At 42.9% G+C, this 16,578-nt stretch overlaps 1 protein-coding gene across 3 annotated transcripts in view; it reads left to right on the forward strand.

Annotated features, from left to right (window-relative positions):
- AFF2 (ALF transcription elongation factor 2) overlaps positions 1-14,863 on the forward strand; it is a 417,511-nt gene extending 402,648 nt beyond the window's left edge. For all 3 annotated transcript variants that reach the window (XM_077308979.1, XM_077308981.1, XM_077308980.1), the window contains exon 21: positions 1,695-14,863. In XM_077308979.1, coding sequence (XP_077165094.1) covers positions 1,695-1,816 — 122 coding nt within the window. In that variant the 3' untranslated portion in view covers positions 1,817-14,863. The remainder of the gene's footprint in view (positions 1-1,694) is intronic.
- Positions 14,864-16,578: the final 1,715 nt, after the last annotated feature.

The following is a 16,578-nucleotide window of genomic DNA, read 5'->3' on the forward strand; positions in this document are numbered from 1 at the left end:
CCTTTTCGCACATGCTACTGCCAAGACAAGTCTCCTCCATCTTATATTGGTGTATTTAGTTTTTCCTACCTAAATGCAGAACTTTACATTTGTCCCTATTGAACTTCATTTTATTCAGTTTAGCCTACTTCTCGAGCCTATCAAGATCATCCTGTATTCTGTTGCTTTCTTCAGTTGTGTTTGCTACCCCTCCCAGTTTAGTATCATCTGCAAATTTAATAAGTATCCCCTCTAATCCCTCATCCAAATCATTTATAAATATGTAGAACAACACAAGCCCCAGGACAGATCCCCGGGGAACTCCACTTGTCACTCTTCACCAAGAGGATGCTTATCATAAACAAGTACCCTTTGGGTACAATCTGTCAACCAATTATTGATTCACCTGACAGAATTAGGATCCCTGGGTCTGAGATCTCCACCTGTTTCTATCTCTGACAGGGAGGGAAATACTGGCTTACCACATGGCCAGGCTTTGCATTGAGTCCAGACCTGAACAAACAGCCAGGGTTCCATAGTCTCAGCCCCAACCCCCTATGTGATAGCCTTGACATCCCTTAGATGTGGGCTCTGGGATATTTGAAGGAGTGGACTGACAACTTTGCAAGCCCCAGGGATGCAAGTTTGTATTCTTACTCTCACGAGGTGTCATTGTATCCACCTTCAGCAACCATCTCGTGCAGGCTGGCTCAGTTTCAACAGCCTGGGAGGCCATTACTTGAGTTTTGTCCGTAATTAGGTTTGATTACAGGTTAGAATTTAAGTCTGTTCCCCATTGCTCTATTCCTTTAAGGGAATCCAATGAATCACCTTCGGGTCTTGCACAGGCTTTGGCTTCCTTCATTGACAAGGACATCATAGAGGAGGTCATGACATCTCAGGCATCTGAGTGTTTCTTATCTTGGATGTTCCTAGTAGATAAGAAAGATGGGGCAGTTAGACCCATTTTAGACCTCAGAATATTTGTTTAAATCTTCATGTTTCAAAATTTTGAATGGCATCCATTCCTTCAGTTGTACAATTATTGAATATTGATTGATGATTGATGATTGTTGGTTCATCATTATTGATTTAAAAGATGCCTATTTTTATCTTGTAATCCACTCTCAACATGTTCTTATGTTTTTCATGTGGGAAACAAGTTTTTGAGTACATTATCCTAACCTTTGAAATCAATGGTATTTATTTCGAAGTCAATGCATGCTGGATTGTACTGTGTCCCCCTGCCCAAATCATCCTATATGCTGTGTTTTATGAGAAATTTTAGCAACACCTTTAGATTATGATATTTGGAGACACTTTTAAACCCACCACAAGACCCAATGTAGTATAGTGGTTAAGTGTGAAAGGCTCCAGTCTGGAGAACCAGTTTGGATTCCACAGTCCTCCTCAACAGCAACCAGCTGGGTGACCTTGGGCCAGTCACAGTTTCTCTCAGAGCTCTCTCAGGCCCACCTACTTCAGAGGGTGTCTGTGGTAGAGAGAAGAAAGGAATGTAACTGTAAGCCACTTCAGGACTCCTTCAGTAATTAAAAGCAGGATATAAAAAGCCAACTGTTCTTTGTATTTTTAAGAGTGGAAAACTAATAAATTAAAGCAGGGCATTGTTCATGTTGCTATGCTTGGAAATTGGGTTTTTTTCATATACAATTTTCCAAAAGTGGCAGAAAATGACCTCTCTTCTCATTTTGCAGAGTTCTTCATAGACCTGGACTCCGTGATGGGTCCCTTAACCCAACACAGCAGTATGACCAACTTGGTCCATTATGTTCGGCAAGGACTCCATTGGCTTCGCCTTGAAGCACACTTGTTGTAGTGACTACCATCCTGTTCATCGCAGCTCCATCCTGTTACTTCTGCCAGTGCACAGGTGATCACAGGTGGAACACCAGTCTTTTCTGAAATGGTTCTCATAGAGCTTAATTTTTATTGCTTTCTTGACCTCCTTAAAACAAAACAAAAAAGAAAGAAATTATTCACCTCTGTCAGACGTGGAACTCATCATAAATGAAAAAAAAATATGGCTCCAGAAGTGGGGTATGTGTTTAATCAGTTTTGGACTCTCTTCTTTACCTTGTATCTCCTGGATCCTGCCATTCTTGCCTTCCATAATGTGTTTTATGGAACAGTAGATTCCCAGCAGTATTGCAGATATGGATTATTGAGCAAAATGTCTTAAATCTTGGAGGGTAATTATGACAAGTGCCCTTGGAAAACAAATAATTAGAAGTTCAATCTGTCTGGTTGGAAATTGCCATGTAATTCACTGCACCACAGTTTGATGCAAGTCATTGCTAAGATTTTAGAAACTCCGTCCCTGAAAACCAACACATTGAACATCTTGTGCAGTTATAGCTCTACCTATATAGCACAAGAGCTATGGGAGATTATATATCAATTTCTAAGCAATGGAATTTTGTGGTTCTGTTCTGTTGATTTGACTTACAGCTTTAGCACACCGGTATAATATTTCTGCAGCACCCTGTCAATCTGTGCCATCGTATTTTGAACACAAAAGCTCCTGGCTTGCCTTGTTTTAGGGCAGGGGTGGCCAAACCGTGGCTCTCCAGATTTCCATGAACTATGGAGTGGCTCTTGAGAACTATAGTGCATTGACCTCTGGAAAGCCACTGTTTGGCCACCCCAGCTTTAGGGCCTATTTCCATAACTCTGGAAAGAGCTGGATCTGTGGCTTCTGGTCTAGATGTGCCTGATACTTCTGCCCTAGATGGTCTCTACCACATGACTATCATGGATCCATATGGACATGTCCTGAAGGAACCTCTGGGAATTTCATCACGGTGTGCCTCCAGGCTGTGGTCTGAAAGCATATGTTGCAGCAACTTTACTGTAGCTAAGCAAACTTGGGTCTGTCCCTACAGTGAGCCGAATATAAAGGCAATACATAACAATAGAGCTCATGTGCATCAGGATGGCATCAGTAGCACTCAGCCTCCCTCCTCTTTCCCTCTCAGGCATATCCACAAGTATATATGGGAGCACTCTACTCCATTCCCTGTGTAGCCTTCATGACTAGTTTCCTGCACTCACTAGGGCTATATTTCTTTGGTATGCAGTTGCTCTTGGGATAGGTCCTGGTTGAATGCTACTCTGTTTGGGGTGCTACCATGTGCACACCTTTGCCAAGGAATCCTTTACAGTAGCGATCCCCAACCTGTGGGCCGTGGACCACATGTGGTCCTTCGACTAATTGGAGGTGGGCCCCGAAGGATGCCTTCTCCCCCCCCCCCCCGGCCATTTACAACACACTTCATTGTTGTGGCGTGTCTGTATCTTATTTTGAAGGGATGTTTAAACATTACCATAGCGATCAGAGAGCGTTAGGGCAGTGGTTGAGAGTAGAGGAGTAAACTACCCCCCCCCACCGGGCCTCAGTAAAAGGCGTTGAGTGGTCCCCGGCGAGTGGTCCCCAGTGTTGAGTGGTCTCCGGTGATAAAAAGGTTGGGGACCACTGCTTTACAGTGGTCCCCAACCCCCGGGCCGGGGACCAGTACCAGTCCGTAGATCAGTCGGTACTGGGCCACGGCTCCTCCTTGTCCTCCTCCCCGGCTGCTGCCTCGGGGTCTGCCCTGCCACTCTGCCGCTGGCTCACCTTTGGTGCTCTCTAGAGGCCGCCATGGCTGGGACTCCCCCTCGGCATGGCACTGCACAGCTGCTGCTGGCAGCACCCCCCAGCAGGTGGTGGGAATTCAGGGGCGGCAGTGGGAAAGCAAGTGGAGCAGGGGCTCAGGCAGTGGTGGTGACGTCTCTTGGCAAAAGACTACCCCCCCCCCCGGGCTTCAGTAAAATTGTCAAGCGTTGACCGGCACCCGGTGATAAAAAGGTTGGGGACCACTGCTTTAGGACACCAGTGGAGCAGTGCAGTCCAGTACTCTGAGCAGTAAGAGATGCTTGCATAGAGCTTCCATAGCTGCATATCAGATACGGAGCTCCGTGAGACTGCAATGCTCATTTCTCAGGTGCTCTGTTCCTGCACTCCTAGCCCAACCCGGGAGGGAAAAAACCCTACTTGTGCAAAGTTGTATGGCCCCTCTAGTTGACCGCTGTTGAAATTCATATAAAGAGGTTTATATGCTCCATCTCCCCGATGCTCAGTCCCATCATCAGTTTCCAACATAAGGGCACCAGCCTAAAGCAATGGAAGCAATATCAAGGGAAAGTATCCCTAAGCAGAGTGCATTTCCTTCACCAAAGAAAAAAGTTCCCATCTTTCAAGAATAAGGGAAGGGCTTCCAGATGGGGGACTTGGTGTCCTCACAGACTTCTGCCCTGTTTTCGATAGCTTGGAACCAGAGTGTGCTGAACATGAATAGAAGGTATGTTCCTTTGTGCAAGGGAAGATATACCTGATTGCCACTGACTCCTTTCCACTACAGCTACGTGGGGCAGGTTAAAGCTTACTACTGTAGCAGTAATGAGCGGGCAGGAAAGCCTCAATGTCCTCAGGACACTCTTTGGCTGCCAGCCTCTATTCCCCATTCATATTTCTCATTTTTGGGGGACCAAGATATCCTATACCATTTTGGACCAGAACAAAACACATCAACATCCTGCCTCTTTTTTGTTTGTTTGTTTGTTTTAATTCACTGAATATAGGCTGCATCCATTTTACAACAAATAGCACAGGGTTTAAAAACACATTAATTTGTTGTCCTGATTAATAAACTTTATACCATTTTGCTGCACTGTCCTTGTGACTTAACAATTTAACTGTATATTTTACTTGGAAAAAGCTAATTTCATGACAATGTATATACCATTCTGTGTTGCATCTCTGGAATAATGTTCCATATGTAGTTGATAACAATTCAGAGGAAGGTTAATTGTAGTTACGTTCTCTTATATAATCCTGTATCCTCTACTGCTTGGTAACGAGCATTTCAAAGGTTCACACTGCTAGGATTTGAACTCAAGTCTTGCATCTGTGCAACAAGAGCATTTTTAATATTTCAAACTTATTGTGATTTTTTTTTTAATTTCCCTTGCATACTTAAAAAGATAGTTTGTTGATGTTTGTTGAGCAGTTTGCATCCCAGAGGAATTCCTGGCACAAGAAAATTGTAGGAATATCTCCCAAATGGGAAATGCATACCGCAGTAATCATAACATTAGTCCAGTCTGCTACAAGAGCAGAACCACCCAGAGCTAGAGAGGAGTATTCTATGTGCAGAAGTCAGCTTTCAGGGGTAGCTTTCTTGTCTGCTCTTGACCCTGATCCACAGATTTGTCTCTGTTCTTCCCCACTCCTCTCTGTGACCCTACCCCCTTATACTGGAGAGAGAAGGAATCCTGTTCTGCCGCTGCTGATTATGTGGAGCTCTTGAGAACTTCTACACTTGTGGATCTCTTGATGAGAGCCAGGTAATCTGGCATTTATTAGCCACCCTAACTTACTTGTTCTGATCTGACTTGGAATCACAGATTCAGCACAAGACCAATTTGTAGGTATAAAGGAGATTTTTTTTTCCTGAACATAAAAGACCTTTTTTAGTATTATGATTGCAGTACAGATAGGGGTTGTAGTAACCAAAGTTTTCCCACCCCCTTTTCAGCCATGCCAGTTAGTGTACAGTTGCCTGTTGGATCTAGTTAAGTACATTGTTCTACCTTGTTAGTCTAATGCAAGTGGAAATCCTAAACTACTATGTATTTGGCAAACGATATTTGCAGAGTGAAATACTATCTTAAGTGACAACCATTTTTTTTTTCCAAAGCATTATCAGTAACCACTCAGCAGGATTGCAGGGTGTTTTCTTCCATGTAACATGCACTAAATGGATGCCTTTTCCCACATTTAGCATGCTTTCTCATATTGGGTACCTAGGCAGATTAATGGAGCCTGTCTTTCTTCCTTTCTTCCTTTCTTCCTTTCTTCCTTTCTTCCTTTCTTCCTTTCTTCCTTTCTTCCTTCCTTCCTTCCTTCCTTCCTTCCTTCCTTCCTTCCTTCCTTCTTTTTGGGGTGGGAGTGGGAGGTGCGCAGCTCAAGACTTTGGTCTGCCTCTCATGTGCATGCTCATCACTGGATTTCACTATAGATAGTTCTTCTGATGCCAATCAGCTGGATATTAGGGACCAGGAAAATTCAGTGTTCAAGCTCAGTAGCAGAACACCTGTTTTGCAAGTAGAACATCTCTGGGGAAGACCTTTCTCTGCCTGAAGACCTTTCTCTGCCTGGCTCATGGGAACTGTAGTCCATGGACATCTGGAGGACCACAGGTTGACTACACCTGCTCTATGGGAAAGGGGCTTTAGCTTAGTGCTCCAGCTCATGTTTCCACAGCTGCAACTCCCAGTCTCTCCCATAAAATATCAGCAGATAGAAGGGCTAAGAAAGACTTTTCATGAATCCGTGGCACTTGTGATTCTGAGCTAGGTGGCCCAATGCGTTTATTCATTTACTTCATATATACTCTGCTTTTCTCCCCGTTGGGGACCCAAAGGAAAAGGCTTATATAGTTCTCTGTTTTATCCTCACAGTTACTCTGAAAGTCTGAGCATAGGTGCCTGCCCATGGTTACTCAGTGAGCTTCAATGGCAGAGTCATGGCCTGAACCTGGGTCTCCCTTGCTCTAACCACTATACCATGGTGGCTCAACTGGGTATAAAATACCTTTATGAGTTTTGACACTCCTTTCGTCCCAAAGAACAAGAACTCCTTGAGAGAAGGAAGGAGAAACTGGCAGTGCTACAGCATGCTTAGGGTCCTAAATTACACCTGGAAGAAGGCATCTCCTGTCTTTAATGAGCTCCACAACCAATTACACCTACTGCTTTATTTAGGGCTCCCCACTCCCCCATGGGAAGGAAGGGCATTTCTCTCATTCATTTTGACAAATATTCTTGAGAAAAACTCAGAAAGATACTAAATGTTATTTTATATTGATTGATGATGAAGTCATCCGTTCAGTCGTGTCCAACCCTCAATGATTCTATAGGAAAGTCTTCGCCATGCGCCCCTGTCTCTGACTGCTTCTTTCAGTTGGTTCATGGCCGTCCCTGTATCGGCTTTGATCGTGTCGAGCCAGCGGATCCTTTGGCAACCACGTTTCCTTTTGCCACTGACCATTTTCTAGCGAGTTTGATCACATAATGTGTCCAAAGTAAGTGAGCTTTTGCTGCAATATCTTCCCTTCTAATGACGTAGTTGGTTTTCTCCTCTCTAAATCTATCTTGTTGGTAACTTTGGCTGTCCATGGTATTCGCAGCATTCGTCTCCAACACCATAATTAGAAAGCATCTATTCTCCTCCTGTCTTCCTTCTTCAGAGTCCAGCTTTCTCATCCATAGATTGTTATGGGGAAGACAATGGTGTTGACTAGCTGGCACTTTGTATTAAGGCTGATATCCTTATTCTTCCATATTCGGTTCATGCCTAACATTGCGTTCCAGCCCAGTGTTATTTGTTGTTTGATTTCCACTTTGATTGATCATAGAGCCAGGAAAGATGAAATCATCAGTACATTCAATGTTTTCGTTGTCAATCATGACTTTGGTGCTACTGCCAGTAGTTGTCATGATCTTGGTCTTTTTGATATTTTGGTATAGTCCCATCTTTTCACTTTCTTCTTTTAGTCTTTTTATCAGGGTCTTCAGATCACGCTCCGATGACATTTTAATTTTATATTATAAATCTTAAAATTTTAAACACGTGTATTTTAATCCTTTTGTAAGCTGCCTTGAGTGTTCGGGGAAGGGCAGGGTATAAATGCAGTAACTAAATAAATTTCTGAGCATTTCTGAACAGATTCCAATGTGACATGGGACAGAGCTTGCCTATCACTACCGAGCATGTAAACTGACTGCATGGAAAGACACTGTGCCTGGAGCAATATGATCATTAAATTGTGAATTTACATTTGCATTGACTACTCACAAAACCCAGTCATTGCTTGACGTTGCAGTCATCAGGTGCTATAAATATTCAAGCATGAATCAAGCCCTCAATATGGTACTGACATGTTTGGGCTCTTTTCAGAATCTTGGATTGCTGTTTAGGAGCCTGCCCCCAAACCTACAGAGTCCTTCAAAATCTAGGGCTTTTCTGTACGCGATAAATATAATGAAATTACCTTGTGAAGAGGCTATATTTCGGACACTCCTCATGACATCGCCAACCTCCCACATCTGGCCAGCATACTGCTTACTACATCCGCCATTTTCAAGCGCTAGTTGGGGAATCGCATAAAGTGGATTCCCCAAACTAAAAGCGCTTTCCCCCAGCAGACAACCAGCACACTACACCCTAAAGAAATGTATGGAGGCAAAGAAGTGCTATCTCTGCATCCAATGTCCTACCCTCACACTCGCCTCCATCTCCCTTCTCCATGGGACGGGATTTTTTTTAAAGCAAACGGCCTGGAGCAACAAATAAGTGTACAAGTGTGCAGGCAAAGCCAAAAAGAAATTTCCCCCCAAAGTTGTCACACAATGCATGCATCTCTACAGTCCCTCCCCCAATCAGGAATGAGATTAATTTTTTAAACAATTCAAGAATTGTGATTCCATAAGGGGTGGTGTTATAAAATGCACTATGCAGCTATGATTAGATGCTTAGGCATTTCAATGGAGAACTGTTAATTTTTTTAAAAATGGAGGGCATTGCGGGACCTTTAAAAGAAGGAAAAAGGGGATTGGCTACCTGGCTTGATAGACAGGTGGAAGAGAGTCACATATAAACCACATTGCTCTCTTCGGCCATTTCCAGCAGTGCTTGCGGAGTGTAAGAAGCACAAAAAGGCGGCAGACTACAGCGAAATGCCAAGAAGGTGAGGAATGGCCTGAAGCGCGATAATATTTAGTGCTATACCATTACGTTGGCGTAACGCTATTTATATATTATATGGAAATGACTCTAGACGATCCCAGATACATCTATAATTCAAAGAAACACTTTGGTAATCCACTAGTCCTCCATATAACACTGTCAGGGTTTCAGAAATTAGTTGTTTTCCTATTTCCCTGATCATCATATGCAAAATTCTTTTGAATGATAAATAATCAGGAGTTGGTAAAAGAAGGGAAACCTGGCTTATTATTTTTTGTGTTCTCTTTCCCTTAAAAAAAAAAACAGATTACACTAGGGCTTGGTGTGTTGGTGCACACATGACTCATTCAGACCATCCTTATCCATGGTTCCTCTATATATTTGTGAAACAGCTTCGGTGGTGGAACGTGTCTGGCTGTCCAAGTTGGAATAGGGCTAATCAGTTGCTGGCTGCATCCTGATTAGCCCTGCCTCTACACCTCTCACCCTCCCTCCCTGGACGCTAGCCACATTCCTCTCAGACACGCCAGAGACAGGAACACAGAGCCCTGCCAGACTGAACACGAGCCCTGATTCTCTCCTATTGCTCCTGCTGCGAGGGAGGCAGAGAGAGAGACAGAGAGAGCTGCCCCAAGCTGCTGACAAAGACACAGAGAGAGCCACCCCTGCTGCAACGGAGGGAGAAAGAGACTGAGAGAGACAGCTGCCCCAAACTGCACGCCAGCCTTCCTTCCCTCTACAAACCAGCTCTAATTACCTGCTCTGCCCCGTGCTGCGAGGCACACCGAAACACGCAGCGAGAGGGAAAGAGAGACAGAGACAGAGACAGAGATCTTCACCTCCCGGTGTCCCCTGGGTCCTAGCGCCCATTGCATTCTTGCTTGCAATGGGCTTTCTTGCTAGTATGCTTATAAGACTGTTCTCTTTCTTTGTATAGTAAATGACTGGTGTTTTCAGGGAAGTGGAGAGAGACTGTAGGAGTAGATTCGAATCAGAGTTGAGCCATGGAACTAGGTAAAGCCATAGCAGAGTAAGCTCTGTGACGTTTCTTACCCCTGCTTCTATGTTTTGGAATGGGGAGAGTTGTTACTGCAGGCTTTTGATGCAGCACATAGCAAATGCAGCACATAGCAAATGCTGTCTAGTGCTGGAGGAGTGGTGACCAAGGCAATACTTCTGCATTACAACAGGCCATATATACTATGTAACTATAAAGATGCTCTCTTCTAGCTTAGCCACTCGGTTCTGTGCAAATTCATATTTGGAGTCTGTCAGTTTAACACTGAGGCAGAGAAATTAATCTTCATCAGACCTAATCTCTGGAGCAGGCACTACCGCAAGCCCATTAGGAAGCTATTGGTGGTTACTAGTTCTATGAGCAGATGCCACTTTGTGCAGTTAGTTGCTTAGCTTCTCAAACTGTGGCTCCCCAAGGGAACTTTTGGCAGTGCAAATTCACTGCAGTGGCCAAACTTTTTACTGGCTGTGGTTTCATCTACAGTGAGGACGAACCACGGTTTGGCATGGGATCTGAATTAAGCCTTTATCTCCTTGCTGCGGCAGAAAAGTTTGTTCTCCATTTCTGCAGGTCATGTACAAGAGTCAAGGACATTGCTGGGGGGGAAAACTCTGGCTGCCATCCACTCTGACCCTAGGACAAGTTTCTTTTCACTTTCCTGCAAACTTCATTGGGCATATTGACCAAGGTTACTCTTTTGAATTATTGCTCCATTAAACCAAGGAGATTTCACCCCAATGCCTTTTTCTAGTGGATAAATGGCACTTTCTGTCAATTGTGAAAGAGTAAATCAGTCACCACATATGGCCCTGGCCCCAAAACTTTACCAATATATTCCTCGGAGGGGACGGAGTTCTGAAGAGCACAGTCCCCCTTTTTGCCGCTTGAAGGCAAATGTCTCAAACTTTATTAGTGTACAAAATGTTTTTTCTAAAGACCTTGTCAATGAATTTGGGTATATCATGGAAGGAAATAATTATGTATTTCCAAAGGAAGTACTTCAAATGGGTCAGAGACCAGCAACTTGTCATGACACAATATTAGCTGTGTTGTCTGCAGTGGAAGAACAAGATTTGAGTCCAGTAGCACCTTAAAGATCAGCAAGGTTTGAGAGTCAAAACACCCTTTCTCAAATGCAAACAAATACAGCAGTCTATTTAATTTCAATCAAGACAAACAGGGAGACAGCACATAGACTTGCTTCAGACATAACAAAAAATCATGATTTAGTGCTGCACAAAAGAACCTCAGAGGAATTCTATACCCGATAAAAATAGTGAAATCCTTACTTTTTGTAAATGCCATATTTTTGGTATTTTGCATGATGTTGTGAACATCCTGCATTCCAGTAGCAAACCTCAAGCAACATCCTCCATTTTAAGCAGCTGCAGGGGAATTGCATAAACTGGATTCCCCATGCCATGTAGCACAATAAGGAGGAGAGCAGCCAGCAAGCCACATGGCAAAAGACACGTGCATTACCAAAGTGTCCGAAGTAGCAAGATTTCTAGCTCCAGTTTCCTCCCTTGAGCCCGCCTCCCTCTCTCTTTACCCAAAACGAGGCTTTCTTTTTTTGAAAAAAACTGCCTGGAGCAACAAATAGGTGCACAATCACCGAGGCAGAGCACAAAAAAAAAAATTCCCCACCAGTTTGCCCATAAAGCATGCCTCTTCCCCACCCCCACCCCCCAAAAAATTGCCCCCCCAATTTTTTTTAAGCTTCAAGGTTTTTAAAAGCCTCAAGATTGCAAGAGGGCTTTCAATAAAAGGAGCCCTATGCATCTATAAACAAGTCTCATTTTAAAAATAATTAGCTGGCATGGAGGTCCCTTTAAGAGAGGGAGAAAGGTGATTGGTTGCCTGTCTTGATTGACAGGCAGATGAGAGGAGCGTGTATAGCTCATTCCCCACTTCCGCCATTTCAAGCAGGCGTGCAAAAGGGCAGGAAGCGCGAGACGGCATCAGAGGAGCCAGCAGGTGAGGAATTCCCAGGGGCGAGTTTTTTTTAGCTTTACGCCATTGCACTGGCATGAGGCTTTTTTTTTCTGTGCAGAACGGCCCTCAGATTCTTCCTCTCTGATTCACTTTCTCCCTAGTTTGTTATATCCAGACTGGGAAATTATGGCTTTTATTTGGGACTCCAATTCACAATCAAACCATCTAAATCAATTGCCTGCATAGTATTTTCAAGGGCCTGCTTTTATTGGTCTGATGTTTGCAAGCTTTGGAATTTACAGAAGAATGTTCATGGAAACTATTTATTTGCTGAATAACTATGAAGCTCAAAAGCTATGGAACTCCAATGCTTGCATATTGCTGAATTTTGAACTGAAAATATAAAAGATATGATTTAAGAAATGTCTCTGATGGTATATTCAGACATTTCCCAATCATTTCATGTTTTATCACAGAATGATTACTTACTTATTGGGGGGAGCAGCAGGACTTCAACCCATTGCGTTTTTGACATGATATTAATTTTTTGGAATAGATGGTGATTGACTATTTCTCACAAGGAGAGACACTTGGGGGATTTCCATACTCTTTAAATGTAGCATCATGCCAGTCAAATGCAAACTGATTATTCTGGCCCCTTCACATTATGTCACCCACATCCAGCATCTAGCCCACTGATTGCTCGCTTCATCCTCCATTTTAAAGTGCTTCTCTGGGAATCCCAAAAAGTGGATTCACCACCTTAAAAAGCGCTAGCAACCGAAAAGCAACCAGCAGGCAACTAGCAGAAGGAAGGTATGGAGGCTCAAACGCAAGCCTCAGAAGTTGGTTCTCCCACAGGCTTAGGAAGGTATAAGGTCAGGTATCCTAGGCAAATCAAATGACCTGGGTGTAGCACAATACAGTCACCAGATGTGGTGATTTGAGCTTAGGTCTCTTTCTATCAAAATGAAACAGATAACTAGGGGAAGAATTCAGTGGTCCCAGTTACAAATCTAGAGAATTACAGAAGCACTGATAATAATGCAAAGCCTAAATTCAATCTGGGAAGGCCTTGTTAGTTTCTTCTTTGCTTTAATTCCCTTGATTCCTGATTTAATACATAAATAAAACTTGTGCCCTGTGAAATGGCCCCATCTTTTTTTTTTTGAAACTCCAGAGATTCTTGTGTGACCTCTGCTAAAGCGAACTGCCATGAAACATCTCTGTAGTGGTTTGTTTTGAAGAGCTAAAAAAAAGATCATTGCCCTTTGATCACCTTGTTTTTGAGCATCCAATTGAATCTCAGTAAAAGTAGCTAATCTAGTTCCACTCACTTGGTCATAGTCTCCCCGAGCAGAGAAAGTAATGGCTCTTGTTCCTAAGAGCTGTCAGAGTGGAAGGTGGGTTTTCAATGACCACTGAATCAGCTGTCCAGCATTTCCACTGTCTAAGCAAACTGTTCAACTTGTTAAAACTCAATAAAACTCTTTTAATGGGACAGTTCTCCTAAGACTTGGGGCGGGGGGGGGGGGGAGACTGTATGACAGAGCTGCTGCCACTCCAAATAAACAATAATTGACACAGTATAAGTCAGCTTCATGTGTCCAGTTGTTTTGCCCTATGTCAAACTTTTTTCTACAGAACTTCTTATGACCAGTGCAGAAGTGTGGATGTTGGTGTGATATAAGCTTCTCATGCTTCTATAGCTCTGTTTAGGTGTCCTCAGAAATGTAAATGAATAAGGGTATATTTGGATGGAACAGGCTATGCCTGTTTATTCCCCACAACCACCACCCATTGATTTATTTACAAGTGTCACACTCATTTTATGGACATGTGTCCAGTCTATACCTTCAATTGGTCCAGTGTTCATATCTGTGAGAGCCTACATACATTTGGATATTTGCACTGAACAATTGATGCTCTGTGCACATAGGACAGTTGAATGCATGGAGGTCATGATGGGTCCCTCCCCCAATACTTTCATTTGTATCTTGAATGAACACCAGAACAGGACCTACATAATCTCAACACCGATGTCAGGGAGGGGCTGGTTTGATAGTGTCCCTGAAATGGTTCCTCATAATCTCTAAGCAAGATGGAGGCACACAAGAGGACTGTACTACATGTTAATGCTGGCTGAAGGTTATTTTACATGGTCTTATGTGGAGATTGAAGGATAATTTCACATGGCTGGTTTTGTGGGAGGATCAGTTCATTGTGAAGCAGCCAGTGATATGAATGCCACTATGTTTTAAATTGGGTCGAGGAATGGAACAATAAAGGTGACCTAAAAGAACATTTGTTCTTTTGAACAGCCCTGTTTTTCCTTTGGGGTGACTGGGATGTCTGTAGCTCCATGAGAGAATTTTGCACTTGTTTTCCATGATTGCCAAAAACAAAGAGTTTGGATGCATTGTTTTGTTTTTATGTGCATATATATGTAGAAGTCCATTCAGAGCCATCTGGATTGATTGTGTATTCTGTATTCTGGTTATTGGAAAGAAAAGCAACATCACCATGGCCTCGTGGTCCTCTAGCCAAGCAAATTCAGATTTGTTTTCCACTGAAATTAGAAGATAATTGACCAGATGGAGAGGGAAATGGCTATTCCTTTTAGCTTGTGATCCAGCCAAACAGCCACTATTTGTGTGTGAAAAACATCAGCTCCATAATCTTTGCAACTCCATGTGTCTTTTGTTTGGAACAAAGCATGTTATCCTTGTAAAAGTTTTAAGTATAAGTTAAGATGTTTTTTGTACAGATCAAGGTACAGTAACTCTTAAAATGTCAAGCAATTACTGCAATGTTGTATAGTTCTAACGGTTTGGTTACTTTCTTTCTCCTATGTAAAAAAAATGTATGTATCTTGCCTGTTTTCTTTGTATTTCCAATGTGTTGCACAATTATGCATTTTTTGTTTACATGTTCTGTTTTTTAAGTAATACTCTGTACAAACATTTTTAGTGTTGTTTGTTGTTTTTAAACACAATTGTCTCTGTATAAAATAATATTTGTTGAACTGGTACATTTGTGTCTCTCATAGAGGGATTAATTATACTGCCAGTGCATTGAATTATTTAAAAAAAAGGAAAATAAAATTTTTATGAAAATGTACATTATTTTGTACATTTCTGATGTTGCTTTGTGTGCATCTCCAAGCCTCTGTAGTTAAAGTCTCGATTTCTTTGTCGTACATGATTGGCTCCAGACTATTGTTGTCGGCAGTGGAATTTCCCTGCCTGCTTCTCTACTCCCACTGTAGCCCATTGATCTCCACAAAATTGTTCTCCTAGGGCAGGGGTAGTCAAACTGCGGCCCTCCAGATGTCCATGGACTACAATTCCCAGAAGCCCCTGCCAGCATTCGCTGGCAGGGGCTTCTGGGAGTTGTAGTACATGGACATCTGGAGGGCCCCAGTTTGACTACCCCTGTCCTAGGGGGTGAGAAACACTGAGGAATGACATTGGGATAGTCATTGCAGCAGGAAAGGGAATTGGTGGAAAATGTTGCCCATGTTGTCCGGATCCAGCCCATATCATTGGCCATTCTGTCACTCACTGGCCAGTTTGTATTTCATTTTGCTCAGGGTGGAGAAATTCTTTGTTCTTTTAGGCATTCGTTAATTTAGAAATTTAGCTGTCTTTCTGTCCAAGGTAGCCTGGAGATCTGGAATTACAACTATCTCCAGACTAGAGAAATCTGTTCCCTTGGAGGAAACGGCAGCTTCTTAGGGTGGACTCTAATCTCCCGCAGCTTCCCAACTGGGAGCTGGCAGCCTCCATCCTAGGACACTCTTGCTAGGACTCCCCTTGCAAGAGCAAAGCCTGAATGATTCAGGGACATGTGTGGGCAGACATAGCTTGTTTAAGACCATCATCACTTTCTATGGCTGCTCTTTCAAACAGAAAAAAAAATGTATGTATGTGTTTGAGCAATTTATTACCCCACTTTTCTTCATTATAGGAACCCAAAGTGGACTTTTTAAAGGCATAAAATATTTTAAACCAGAGCAGGATCTGAATCACAATGATTTGCCTTTGCACTGTACCATCTTGATCCTTCCTTCCTTCCTTCCTTCCTTCCTTCCTTCCTTCCTTCCTTCCTTCCTTCCTTCCTTCCTTCCTTCCTTCCTTCCTTCCTTCTTTCCTTCCTTCCTCCTCAGTAGCATACCAAAGTAGCTTATATGGCTCACTCCTCCATTTTATTCTCGCAGTCACCCTGTAAGGAAGGTTAGGCGTACAAGTGCGTGACTAGCCCAAGGTCACCCAGCAATCTTTCCATGACAGAATAGGAATTTGAACTTGGGTCTATCACTAACCACTACAACCATAGTAGTTCTAGAACCCAATTGGACCAAAAAAACCCCACCTCCTTTGGATATAGCTGAAGGTCTTTTTCCATCTTGTGCATTTGTCCCTAGAACTTAGAGCAGTTCAGGACAAGAATCTATGCCTTATACCAAACCAATCTCTTCTAACTTCTCTTGGTTCCAAGTAGGTTTATTTCAATAGGAGATGCCAAGGCTCAACCCTGGAATCTCTGCATGCAAAGTTCAGCCACAGAAGGTTGTTTATTCCCAGAAACTAAAACCTGTTCGGGAGGTGCTAGGATTAGAACCCAGGCCTGCTAAGAGATGTCTGGCCATTAACTATTTACAAAATGTGATCACAATTGTTTTTTAAAGCTACATGTGAAGAAAGGAAGAGAAGTGGCTTAGATTCATCCGTTTCTGTCATTCTCTGAATATGCAGATGGGTAATTGACCGTGAGGTCTTCGGAGATACTTGCGAATGAATGATGAATGGCTCGCATTAGCCTTGTGTTTTGTTGCTTT

This window comes from Paroedura picta, chromosome 13, assembly GCF_049243985.1.
Source record: "Paroedura picta isolate Pp20150507F chromosome 13, Ppicta_v3.0, whole genome shotgun sequence".
In the NCBI taxonomy this organism is placed as follows: Eukaryota; Metazoa; Chordata; class Lepidosauria; order Squamata; family Gekkonidae; genus Paroedura; species Paroedura picta.